Source organism: Mytilus californianus, unplaced genomic scaffold, assembly GCF_021869535.1.
Source record: "Mytilus californianus isolate M0D057914Y unplaced genomic scaffold, xbMytCali1.0.p SCAF_2, whole genome shotgun sequence".
NCBI classification, from domain to species: Eukaryota; Metazoa; Mollusca; class Bivalvia; order Mytilida; family Mytilidae; genus Mytilus; species Mytilus californianus.
In genome coordinates, this window is record NW_026262668.1 from 91,067,930 (window position 1) to 91,082,480 (window position 14,551).

Here is a 14,551-nt window from a genome sequence, read left to right on the forward strand (position 1 = left end):
AAATATGAATACTAACCTGCTTTGTACTAGACCAAACACGGTGAGCAATATTTTTTACAAGCTAGTTCATAAAGTATCAGTCCACAGGAAGACAAGTTAACCTACCTGGACACATTATTCTGAGTCTGAGCTGAACAGTCTTTGCTCTAACTCTTTATGCTTCATGCTTAGAGGAGGAGAAGAAAATACCAATATCAATAAAATCTTTGGTTTGAACAGGCCTCGGTTTAAACCCATGACCTGCACTCTAGGAAAACAAGTTACCACGAGACAAATGAGGCAGTTATCTTGGGTTAACAGGTGATACTGTGATGCCAATGAAAAGGTTACATTCATCTCACTTTCCACAATATTCACCACAGGTAGTGGACAATAATGAACACACTAAACTGTAGCACTTCATTTATTTCATATTCATGACACTCAAGTCAAGATTTTATTGCAATAGTACAATTATACACACAAAATACAGATTCTGAAGCAGCAAATGCATGTTAACTTTTAAGACATTTCATAAATCTAAAAGAGAAACAAATCTTTTCAACAAGAAACATGAAAGCTATACTGTTCAATACATTAATCTCCTGAGAATGGTATGTACACTGTGTTACAAGAGTTGAATTCTAATCATTTTGGTCTTAGCACAAATATAAATATTTAGAAATCTTCAACAAATATTTTATCAAAGTAATGCTAATATAACAGTTTTGGGTTCTTATCTTTGCCAGAGTGAAGGAACTCAAAATAACCTATTATGTTTTTTGCAAGGTTGGATACCCTTTTCGATATTCAAATTTCCAATTCCTATACTGCAAACACTCAGTTTTACTTCTGTCTTATTTTTCCTATTCAAATGTATTGCAAAGATTCATAATTTAACTTTAATAATTTTTAAAACAAGATTTCACTTTTTTTTAGCAGATATCACAAAAATCATTTCTTCCATAATTTTGTTTGAAAAGCAAGTAACCAAATTCTAAATTCTGCAGTGCAAACATTCCAATTTCCCTGTTGATAAATATTTTTTTGGCAGAGACCTGAACAAAACCCTTTGCCTTGAATTCTTTTATGTATGAGGATAATAAAATCATCTTTTTAAAAGTCTGAAGAAGAAATGTGTTGAGATCTTAAAAACCCAAATCAGAACTGAAATCCATTCAAATAGAAAGTATAATACTCATTTTATCTATTCAAGTACATCCTACTTAATGCCATACTTTATAAGAGGGTCTAGCATCATTACAAAGTAGTAACAACTAAAGGTTCTGTCAGCACAGCTCATAAAATGATAACCTGATGATTCTGAGAGTTTAATAAATTCTGATTAGTGGGTTTAAGAGAACAGGATATGAATGTGTTATAAAGTGTGAGGATATGACCAAGTCCATTTCATGTCAGAGAGACCCCAGAAATCATTTAGATTTAGTGAAATCAAATGTGCAAAAGAACAAATATGATGAGAGCAAGATTCTGTGACAATTTTGTAAAATTCTGTCCAGGAACAGTAGTGGATACAAAAGTGGTACAAAAAATACTATTCTAATGTTGCATTGGTACTGGAAGAGGCCATATGGTTTCTAGTATACTATATTCATGACTTCCATTATGCACATCTGCCTTACATACATAATTATAAATTCACAACAGTATTGAACACATTCTGGTATAGATGTTGTTTGTCATACACTATGATCATGATGATTCAGAAACAAATGATAGTTTCTAGTGGCATTGCACATTTTACTGAAAGATCAGAATACTTAATTAAAAATCAAGCTGGTGTGTTCCACATTTAAACAAATCTAATTTTCAGCTGTTCCTGTCTATATTTATATAGTCATGTTTATATCTTGCATTTTGACACACTGCCTTAGCAGCCCACTTTCTCCCTGTCAAGGTTGAAAGGTCACAGATGTGAAGTATCTGTTGATTGGTGAACACAGCAGGCATGTTTCTCATGATCTGACTTAGCTGCAAAATAGATGTTATAATTTATTATACTTCATGTCAAAATGCCAGACTTTGATTGGTTAATAAGAGGGAGACAATTTACTCTATCCCATGGCAAATACTCTATTACCCTTCACGGAGACGCTTGATCAAATGTGCCCATTATTGAATACGGATGGTTGTTATGTACAAGACGTCATAGTGTATTTCTTTTAATTTGAAATTTAATAGATAGTAATAACAGAACATTCAGTATAATAAATCAAACAAGCATTCTGAGAGTATTGCATGGCAATACATAGTCCCCTACCGGGTAAAAATTCATTATACTGGAACAAAAAGCTAACTTGTTCTATAACTTGTCATGGTGTAAACAAAAAGAAAATATCAAGTCAATATCTTCAAGCATGACTAAAAACAGTGTGGAAAACTGATTAAATGAGTGAATTTTTCAAGTCCCAGGACCATAACTCTGCACAAAATTATCAGACCGAAACAAAATTTCGAACTTGATCTGTATAACTTGTCATGATAAAACTATATACCAATTATCAATCAATATCTTCAAGCATGATGAAAAAAAGTGTGGAAAACACTTTAACATTAGATATGATTAATAGTTCTCTAAAATTAGATATGATGTAATACAGTGTATATCTATTTCAAATTATAATCAAATATAATTAATAGTTCCAAATATTTTTTCTTTTATTTGTCACAAACTAATAAAGATTTGTAACTTATCTATAAAATGTCAACAATTTTTATCTACACAATGTAATGTAATATATACATTAATAAAAATAGATTATTATCTAATTAAAGGATTTTACTTCATTATTTTTTTATATATATATAGCATTCAGAAAATTAGTTTATACAAAATAACAAACAAACCTGCCAAAAAATTTAAATCATCAGACCGGAACAAAATTCGAACTTGATCTAGTACTTGTCATGGCAAAACTATATACCAAATATCAAATCAATATCTTCAAGAATAAAGAAAAAAAGTGTGGAAAACTGATTTGCCGGACTGACGGATGGACAGACTTCGTCGGTAGGGGACTAATAACACATATCTGAGAGGGTGATAGAGCAGATTGTTACCCCTCAAAAAGACATTGTCAACCTTGGCTTCGCCTCAGTTGACAATGTTTTCTCGGGGTAACAATCTGCTCTATCACCCTCTCAGCTATGTTATTTATATAATGTTAAACTTTGGACACATGATTTTACAAAAGGATGTGCTCCATTTCCTTCTCTATTTACACTATCAAAGGAGTAGTTTCCAGCATGGAGCAATGCTGTTACACTTGGAATGCCTCAGTACATGTAATTTCACTCTTTGGGGTTCTTTTTTTTTAAGATTAAACCCTGATCAAACACTGTTTTCGAAATGATATTTTGGAGAGAAGTACTATCTTGCCAGTTGTGAATTACTGGTATTACTGTGGGATCTGGTCAGATCACAGACATTAATAAAGACTTATAATGTGCTAAAGCACTTTCTAAAACTTCTACAATTTACAAATTTAAATTCTGATTTACCAGCTTTTTACGGTACTTATTGGAAAACTGATAAATTCATATAAACTTTTTTAATTTTTATTTTTTGATATCATGTTTGTTTATTTTAAACACTTACCATTTGAGGAGGCATAAACTGTAGGATACCTTTTGAATACTGAGGTCCACATTTAATGGCTTCTTCTATAAATGACACAATGAAACTGATTTGTGGACCTACACTTCTTTCCTGACTTATAGCATTCATCAATCGGAACATATTAACTGAAAAAAACAAGTTTGAAGTTTTAAACATTTCATTCAGCATACTAATAAAGTAATAACATTAGAAGATGTTGTACAAAGCATCTAGCAAATAACTTTTCCTTGGTGGGAGATTATAAATATCCAGAAAAATTTAGTCCATTTTATTTTATGACTGTGAAAATAAGGTACAGACAATGATTTATAACGAATACTAATAAACCTACAGTTGCCTATAATTGCTTACATCCACTTTATTTGAACTTTGGTGGATAGTTGTCTCATTGGCAATCATACCTCATCTCCTTATTTTTATACTGCCTATTTTCAAATTTTTAAAGAAATAACTAAACTTTGTTAGGTGCATGTTTTTTAACAAAAAATGTTCAAAACCAAAAGTATTCCTTGAGTCAACTGATGAGCAACAATAATGAAAATATGAAAATTAACAATACATTTTTGTACTGATTTATACATTAAAACGAAATTTCAATTGTTGTTAATTTCATGTAATTACCTAGTGCCTTATTTAAATGGTCTTTAGCATCAAATGTTGGTGATGTCTCTCCATCTTCTTTTGCTGTCAAGAAATCTAGACAAGAGAACATAAAAAATATTTGTTAAAATTGGATGTGATTTAAAATTAAAATAAAAATATAATGATGATTACCTACATGTTTCTCACTATTTCATGGTTTTATTCTGGAAGGTGAATTTTTTTTACATTTGTATGAACATTTTCCCTGTTTATAATTTGGAATGCATTATACTTATATAATCATATGGTCACTGACTTAGTTTTTCGTGTTTAAACCAATCTGTTACGTAGTTGGTTGTAAGAAAACATTTAGAAATTGATGCTTTACTGCTTACAACACAATGTGTGTTTTATGGTATTTATTCACCTAGAACTTCACTTTGAATGATGTATACAGTAAAAACGAGACAGTGACCATATTATTATTATACATTATTAAAATGGAAATTTGTTTATCAACAACAAAATTTTTGACGAACAATCATTGGATTAGAAATTGGAGATTTGATGATTTTTAGACATATATTATAATGTTTTTCATTAACTTAATGTGTTTTCTATACAAATGTTCACTTATTTTGAAAGAATCAGTAATATTTCAGACAATAAAAGAGATAAATGCATTACTTTTTTAATATTTAGTTAATTAAAGTTCAACAGGTCAAAGTTGTTTGACAAATTTTACCAAAATCTGGGACATAGCTCACTTACTGTAACTTTTGTTGAAGGCCACACCTTGACCTATAGTTTCCTTCTGTAAACCTTCAGACTATACATTTATAATAGAACAATCATGTTATGGATAATGATTGGAACTAATAGACCATTACTAGGAAGATGTAGTTTACGATATTTTCATAAGAATACAAAGTAAAACTTTTCAAGTGTTGCTGCCATGCAGCCATTTTTTCATTATTTTTATTACCTGCTCATGTATGCATGTTATAAAGTCATCATGAAAAGCAGTTTTTAAGTGAAAAACAACTTTACATGTACCGTACTTCTCAAAAGATCCAATATAACAGAACTGATGATAAGAAAATATAAATATATTGAAAATAAATCATAAGAACTAAAATCAATTGATGAAAGTGATTTAAAAAGATAAGGGCAGCTATAAAAAACAAATTCATAAGAAAGCAAGCAAAGAGGAAGCTATAATTTTATATAATATAAAATCTGGTTTAATTCACAAATATTTCCAAAATTTACATAATTACTCTGAAAATATATACATGTGTATGTTTTAATCTTATTGTTTTTTTAGGAACACTTTTTAATTACTAAAAATGTACAATGCTCATAACTTAATATCAGCAATGAAGAAATTTAACTTTTTCAACATTAAATAGACAATTCATAGCATATACTTTAAAATTTATATCACACACGTTCACACAGTCTTTACACACAGGAAAATATGATGAAACTCCCAACATACAGCCTTTAAATACAGGCAGTTATGATGTTACACTCAATAAACAGGCTTTACATAGCCTTATCACCTATTCTTATTTCATTTTTATTTCAGTCAATGTATTGGCATAAACAGTTTTGTAATTTCGTAATTGGGTGGAACTTACCTGATTTTTGTTTGCATTTTGGAACAGTTAATTGAAGCAACAATGAATAAACTGTTGACACAGAAGTATGTCTTGCATTTTGTAATTTTGATACTATAATGCAAATGTTGGCAATATTTAAACATGTAAACAATGCAAATCATTCAAAGTCCATGAACCATGACTGAACATCCATAGAAATGCTTATAAAACTGCATACCAAATACCATTGACTGAACACAAGTGGTTCCCCTTAAACTAACCTAACAAATAACAAAAACTTTAACTTGTAAACTATGTAAAAGTCTCGAAGTCAATGAACCATGTCTGAGGGAAAAAAAGGGGGGAGGGGGCGACAAAAAATCTCCCTGGAAATGAGATGTGCCAATAATAGTACATCTACATACAAAATATTCTTGACCTACTGCTAGTGGTTCCCCTTAAACTGACTTAATCACAACCAATTACATGTAAACTAAGCAAAAGTTTGACATGTTATTTGCCCTTAAATTAAGAAAATATTGGTCGAACAGCTACTTTATTTTAAATATACACTTGCATATGGTTCCTTTGTAAATCAAAATTTATAATAAATTACTATTTATGAATAAATGTGAAAAAGTAATATATCAAATTTCATCAGTTGATAAAAATTATGAAAGTATTTTATCAGTATCATTTGTCTATGTTATAAGTTATTGAATAAAATTTGGTACAAGATGTGTTTTGATTACCACGCTTTTTACACAACTGCAAAAAAAATGCGTTCTTATAATGCTATCATGTTGTTGTCCGCGTCCAAAGACACATTTGTTTTCCGGACAATAACTTTAGTTTAAAAGAATGGATATCTTATGAAATTATACCAGAAGGTTCAATACCACAAAAGGAATGGTACCAACAGTTTAGGAATTAGGGGGAAAAAAACAAGCATTTCTGTAGTTTCCGAACAATAACTTGTGTGTGAGTGTATTGATCTCTCTGAAATTGTACAACAAGGTTCCATATCACAAAGGGAAGGCTAGGATTGAGTTTGGGGGTAATTGCCCCAAATGTTCAGGAATAAGGGGCAAAAAAGGGGCCAAAAACAAGCATTTTTCTAGTTTCCAGACAATAACTTGTGTTTAAGTGTATGGACCTCTCTGAAATTGTACTACAAGGTTCCATACCATAAAGGGAAGGCTGGGATTGAGTTTGGGGGTAATTGCTACAAACGTTTAGAAATTAGGGGCAATAAAGGGGCCAAAAACAAGCATTTTTCTAGTTTCCAACAAATTTTTTGGGGGTATTTTTTTTTTCATAATTTTTCGGGGGTTCTTTTTCCCAAAAATTTTCCATTTTTACATTGATTATTTCTGATTTATATATAAAAGCAACAAATACTGACATGGCAGGAGATATACACTAAACAGGGTGTGTAAATTATTATATATAACAGATTAACTAAGTATTGTGCAACAACACAGTATTGCGAAATAGCACAGAATTGCGCAAAAGCAAGAAATCTTCAATTGAAAATATTTAACAAATCTTTTAACCAATTTCAATGGGATAAAATTAAGTCTTTTATTTTTGGGGGTTCTAACCTTGTATTACTATTTTGGATATTGGGTCCCATTTTTAAATTGGTCTACATAGAGGTCCAAAGGGTTCAAAATTAAACTTTGTTTGATTTCATCAAAAACTGAATTATTGATATGATATGCTGAATCTTATTGTGCATTTACTGCTATATAAATGTATGCGGAAAGAAGCACCACAGTACCTACTTCAAAAGTTTCAACTTATATCTGTTAATAATCCTTATGCTTTACGGGGTGTTACTCAAGGTAATTTGATAATTCCTAAGCCAAACACTGAACTGTTTAAAAAATCTTTTGCTTATTCTGGATCAGTTTTATGGAACGGACTACCATATGAAATGTGTAAAGTGCAAAACACTTTTTCTTTTAAACAAATTATAAAACTTGAGGCAGTCCCAATATTCAGTCTTGAAATGATTGCAACTATTACTTTTTTAGAATGTATGATTTTGATTTGTATATAATATCTATTTACTACATGCAATCTGTGACTGTTTTATATGTTGTAATGGTACATGTACATTGAACTATCATGACTTATACGATTGTGTTAATATGTTGTATGTTTGCTTTTTTTTTTCTTATTATTATTTTTTTACTTGTATTGTATATGAGGGCCTCAGGGAAGATTAGTAATTATAACTGACTGTGTTTACCCTCTTTAAATAAAGAATTTATTATTATTATTATTTAGATTTTTTATTTTGGGCCCTGTTTTCAAATTAGTCCATATTAAGGTTTGAAGGGTCCAAAATTAAACTTTGTTTGATTTCAACTAAAATTAAATTTTTGGTATTTTTTTATGTGCTGAATCTAACCATGTTGTTAGATTTTGGATATCAGACCATACTAGGTAAATCAAATGTCCCATCTCAAATTTTTAAGATCTTTGACCACATTTATTTTGTGTCAGAAACCTATATTATGTCAAGAATTTGATCACAATCCAAATTCAGACATTATCAAGCTTGAATATTGTGTCCAAACTTGCCCCAACTGTTCAGGGTTCGACCTCTGCGGTTGTATCAGGCTGCGCTTGGCGAAGCATTTTATTTGAAATGCTATTATTCCAATTCTTTCCTTAGGCAAGTAAGAGGACTGATTTAATACTGTATGATAGACAATTGTCATTATTTACAAACAATTTCACTCAAAGGTGGGGGTATTAATTGGAATCAACTCCACCGTGTAATGTTAATATCTCTTGTGTTACATAATCAAATACACTTTATTACACAGCTAACTTAATACACATGACCTCAATAGTATACCTATAATTACTTTTGATCTACACTAAATAAAATTATTCTGCACATAATGTTTTAAAGATGAATGATTAAGGATTAAAAAGATGCATTTTTTTTTGCAAAGAAAAGACAAAAAACAAATATGTACAAAAAATGCAAGAGGGTCTATTTTATTTGTAAAATCAGTGTTACAGTCATCTGATATTATTCAATAAATTAGGTAAATTTAAATTTCAATTATTATTAATTTGCTGGAAACAATAAACAAATATGCATAACTCTAACCTGGGCATTTATTTGTTTATTCCCCATTATATTGCTATTTAACAATGTAAGGTATGTGTACATGTATTTGAATACAGGATTATTTTTTTTTCTCAATAAAGAATGAACACCAATTTAAATAAAAACTAGTTATTTAATTTTTGTTGTTGAAAATGTGCATTTTGTTTGGCTCTTTCTGAAAATTATTAATTAAACTTCAATAAAAAATATACTACACCTTCCTTTGAAGATTTCTATTTCCAATCATGTCAGAATCATTTAATTGAAAAACAAACAGCTGCGCCATGAGCGCATGATACGCCCGTCGTCTTGTGTGTGAATTTTTATGCAATAAGCATAAATAGTTTCTGACATACGGCGTGACATGCGAAAACCCCCCTTTTTTTTTACAAAAAACTCAATATCTCTAAAATAAAATTTTGAATCAAAATCAAAAAGTATACAGATCTTAAGATAAAAATCAACATCTCAAAAACAAAATTTTGAATCAAAACCAAAAAGTATACAGATCTTTAGATTAGTATAACTAAGAAGTGTGTAAAATTTTAAGCAATAATCATAAATCGTTTTTGAGATACGGTGCGACATGTGAAAAACCCCTCCCCCTTTTTTACAAAATACTCAATAACTCAAAAATAAAATTTTGAATCATCACCAAAAAGTATACAGATCTTAAGGTTAATATAACTAAGAAGTGTGTAAAGTTTTAAGTAATAATCATAAACTGTTTTTGAGATACGGCGCGACATGTGAAAAACCCCTCCCCCTTTTTTAACAAAATACTCAATATCTCTAAAATAAAATTTTGAATCATCACCAAAAAGTATACAGATCTTAAGATTAATATAAATAAGAAGTGTGTAAAGTTTTAAGCAATAATCATAAATTGTTTTTGAGATAAACGCGACATGTGAAAAAAACACACACCTGTTTTAGTTACTAAGTCCCGTAACTCAAAAAGTTTTAATCTTATTTTCACAAAAAAGTATACAGATCGTTTGACCATCATAAGAAACAACTGTATTAAGTTTCATGAAATTTGGATAAGTCATTCTCAAGTTACGGTGCGACATGTTTACATCGGACAGACAGACGGACGGACGGAAGGACGGACACCGGACATTTGTATACCATAATACGTCCCGTCAAAAATTGACGGGCATATAAAAAAAGATTCTTTGGTCAGGTTGTTGTCTCTTTGACGCATTCCCCGTTTCCATTCTGAATTTTATTTAAAAATCAGTACCCCTTCTCAAACTAGAGGCTCTCAAGAGCCTGTGTCGCTCACCTGTATTTACTGATGCTTTGGAAATCATGTAAAATAAGGTTAAAATCATAATTAATAGTATTAGATATTAGATATTATAATGATATCTAAGATAATAACAAAAAACTGCAAAATTTTTGTAAAATTACTAACTCAGGGGCAGCAACCCAACAACGGGTTGTCAGATTCATCTGAAAATTTCAGGGCAGATATTCCTAAATCTGATGAACATTTTTGCCACCTGTCAGATTTGCTCTAAATGCTTTAGTTTCAGAGATATAAACCAAAAACTGCATTTTACCCCTATGTTCTATTTTTAACCAAGTCGGCCATGATTGTTGGAAGGCGGGGTCATCGGACAAATTTTTTAAACTAGATACCCTAATAATGATTATGGCCAAGTATGGTTAAATTTGTCTCAGTAGTTTAAGAGAAGAAGATTTTTGTAAAAGATTACAAAAATTTACGAAAAAATAGTTAAAAATTGACTATTAAGGGCAATAACTCCTAAAGGGGTCGACTGACAATTTTGGTCATGAAAACTTATTTGAAGATCTTACTTTGCTGAACATTATTGCTGTTTACAGTTTATCTCTATCTATAATAATGTTCAAGATAATAACCAAAAACTGCAAAATTTCCTTAAAATTACCAATTCAGGGGCAGCAACCCAACAACAGGTTGTCAGATTTGTCTGAAAATTTCACGGCAGATAGATCTTGACCTGATAATCAGTTTTCCCCTTTGTCAGATTTACTCTAAATGCTTTGGTTTCAGAGATATAAGCCAAAATCTACATTTTACCCCTATGTCCTATTTTTAGCCATGGCAGCCATCTTGGTTGGTTGGTGGGGTCATCGGACACATTTTTTAAACTAGATACCCTAATGATGATTGTGGCCAAGTTTGGTTTAATTTGGCCCAGTGGTTTCAGAGGAGAAGATTTTTGTAAAAAGCTAAGGACGCCGCCGCCGCCGCCGCCGACGGACGACGGACGCCAAGTGATGAGAAAAGCTCACTTGGCCCATTGGGCCAGGTGAGCTAAAAATTGAAATATCAAAAGAAAATGTATCAATATTGAGAAATTCTCAATCTTTGGGCAATTGAATATAATTTTTGTAGCAGTATCATGAAAATGGATTAAATCTCCTTATCTTCAGTGTCGTATAATTTTTCATCGTAAATCAATAAGTGATCCTAAGATTAAGATTAGTAAGAAAAATTACATACCAATGTTTAAACATGGAAATATTCTCAAAAGCAACCATTTACATGTAAATTTAGGGAGAAAAGCTTGTTTTATCAACTGAAAAAAACAAAACAATTATCTTTCTGAATTTAATACAAGTTTTTTTTTTGTTCACCATGATACATGAGAATATGATTTAAAATTTTACACACAACTCTTCCAGTCTTTCCATCAGTGATTTCGATTACTTTGATTGTCAGTAGTACCTTTGAAGATTTTTTTCTCTGAGAATATCATGAGCAGAAAGGGTGATTTTAAAAAGGAAAAATAACACTGTGTGTTTTTTTTTCAGTTCTTTGGTTTCTTCTCTATTAAAAGTGGTAAAACACAATGTTTCATATAATAAGGTTGAGGCAAATTAAGTTAGAGAATAGAAACCAATTTTGGGACGCACGGACGGTCAAGGGTAACACTTAATGCCCCCTCCTGTGATGGTGGGAGCATCAAAATGTCTGACTAACTGACTGTAGCTAAAAAATGGCTGGATCACAGCATCGATGGTGCTTTGATTTTTTTTAGGAACACTTTTTAATTACTAAAAATGTACAATGCTCAGAACTTAGTATGAGCAATGAAGAAATATCATGTTTTCAACATTAAGGTGACAATACATAGCATATATTTTGAAAATGTATATCATACACACACACACACAGTCTTTACACATAGGAAAATATAATGACACTCTCAACACACAGCCTTTACATATTATCAGACTCATTAAGGTGGCTCGGGTGTCTTCCTCCATCTTGGATTTTGAAGTAGCAGATAACAATTGGTCTAGATCTTTAATGAAATGTGCAAATTTTGAGAGTAGTATGTAATTTATGAGTAAGACTTTTAATGTTAATATAGAAAATTATGTGTTTTATCATATTTATGGCTGTATTTTCTAAAAAAACACAATATTTTTGTTTGATTTTTTTTCAACTTTGCCAAATAAGGGGAGATAACTCAGATAGCAGGGGAGATAACTCAGATTAAGTAATTTTATAATAGAAAGTGTTGTGAATTTACCTATTTTATTATGTAGCAAGAAAACAAGTCCGGTGACCCCATTTTTTCTTTTCCTTATCTGAAAGCATGTTATAAGAGCTACCTTCTCACATTTTATCTTAAAATTGTATGGAGTAGTTTTCTTTTTATCACACAAAATTGGATTTTCCATGCATAATCTATACAATTTTGCACAACCTGTAGCGTGAAAAAAAGTCCGGTGACCCATACTTTTTATTGTATTTTTGAAAAAAAACATGATAAAAACTTCATTTTGACAAATTATTAAAAAATTCTATGGATTTTAATTAAGACCCCCCAGCCACCTTAAGTGGCAACTATAAGCTTTACTTTTTGACCAATCAAACATATATATGTCCTGGTATTAAATGGAAAATTTAAGATGAGAAAAAAATCTTAATTTTTGAAAAACAAAAAAAATATTTCTATTAAATTTGATGTAAATTTGTACATTGGTCTCTAAGAATCTGTTGTTAGCTTACAAATATATTGCAGATAGCAAGAACAAAAGACATAAAGTGACCAATAATGTTTCATTTCTAGAAAGCATCTTTAATTCAATGTCCTACTTTAAAAAAAAAAAATCTTAATATTTCAAAATTGAACACTAACAACTACTTATAGTATTCAGTCTGATTTTCATATATAAAATTATTCATATTAGATATGAGCTGCGTAGGATAGAAATCAACCTTGTGCAAGACTTTCATTGATTTTGGAACATTCAAATACAAAATTAAAGATGAATTTTGGTCTATTTTGTATAATTCTTATAACAACTCAATTTTCAAACAGTTGCAGACTTTCTGTACAGATTTTTTCAACCCGAAATAGGTTAACAATGTATGGATATTCATTTGCATAATTTTATTTCTATCAGACTCAGCTCATATATTTGTGCATCAACACTGCAGATAAGTTTAACTTCATGTCAAACATACATCAAAAATACAAAATGTGTTGCAGTATTGCATCAACATGTGAAACATGCAATTTCTTATTTTAACTCTTGAATAAAAAAGAGTTATTTTTACTGGAAAAGCTAGTTTTCATTAAGAATTCTTTTTCAAGTTCTTCCATCATATTGAGCCTCCACCAAACTTTTAACTCTGATACCATTCCCAAATAAATGTGGAATAATGTTAAAATCTATTAGGAAAGGATTAGAAATGTTACAAAAAATAAGCTTTCATCAAAGCTTTCTGATGTGTGGGTTAAATAGTCAATATACATTGTACATTTAATTTTTTTTCTATTGATCAACTATCTATTTTGTTTTTATTTTATTTTGCATAGATAAGGAATCAAAATACAATTACCTTTAAAAAAAAAACAAGTGACATTACTTCAATAATGCATTGCTTTTATAATTCATAAGATTGATTATTGACATTAATTCAAGGTTAAAAGCAAGATTTAACTTTAAAAATGTAACATTTCTATAATTAAACACATGTAACTTTCTTGTTTGATTTCCACAGGTTTATCAAGTAATTTTTTTAAGGAAGTCGAAGGCAAGTAATTCTTAAAGGCAATTAAGCAGTACATTATTTTCCTTTGCACGGGTTTTCAATTGAAATTTCCCTGAAAAGAATTCCCAAATCAAAATAACTTCCTGATGCAAATCAAGATTATTTTAAGCAAGTTTTAACAATTGAATTATAGTTGGTATTCAAAATAGAGAATAGTGGACAGCCAAGATCATTTCTCGTGCCATTAATCATGGTTTTAAACATTTTCTTTATCATTATTAAAAGGAGAAATAAAGAAACTGATTTGACATACCTTTTAAGATATTCATATTGAAAGTGGCGATAGACTGTGATTTGCCAACTTATGAATAATTATTTGGACAGCACATTCCAGTTAATATAAATAAAGGGCAATAACCCACTCCATACAAAGAGGCCTACCTTGTGAGCTGGACTCTCCTAATACATATAGTTCTAGTTAAACTTCTATATATGTGACAATTTACTAAAGAAAATAACTGCGATTCTGAATACATTTGAACTTAATTATCATTCAATTTCTTATCTTTTTACTAATATGCTGTTTGTATAAAGTATTTGCACAATGA

At 30.2% G+C, this 14,551-nt stretch overlaps 1 protein-coding gene across 18 annotated transcripts in view; it reads right to left on the reverse strand.

Annotated features, from left to right (window-relative positions):
- Window positions 1–387: 387 nt before the first annotated feature.
- The window catches only part of LOC127728444 (mediator of RNA polymerase II transcription subunit 24-like), a 74,111-nt gene continuing 59,947 nt past the window's right edge, over window positions 388–14,551 (reverse strand). For 17 of the 18 annotated variants that reach the window (XM_052235806.1, XM_052235804.1, XM_052235817.1 and 14 more), the window contains 4 exons: window positions 14,385–14,402; window positions 4,241–4,315; window positions 3,599–3,744; window positions 388–1,971 (listed from right to left, as the gene is read on the reverse strand). In XM_052235806.1, the coding sequence (XP_052091766.1) occupies window positions 1,810–1,971; window positions 3,599–3,744; window positions 4,241–4,315; window positions 14,385–14,402 (401 nt within the window). In that variant the 3' untranslated portion in view covers window positions 388–1,809. The remainder of the gene's footprint in view (window positions 1,972–3,598; window positions 3,745–4,240; window positions 4,316–14,384; window positions 14,403–14,551) is intronic. The other variant, XM_052235805.1, reaches the window with a different exon arrangement.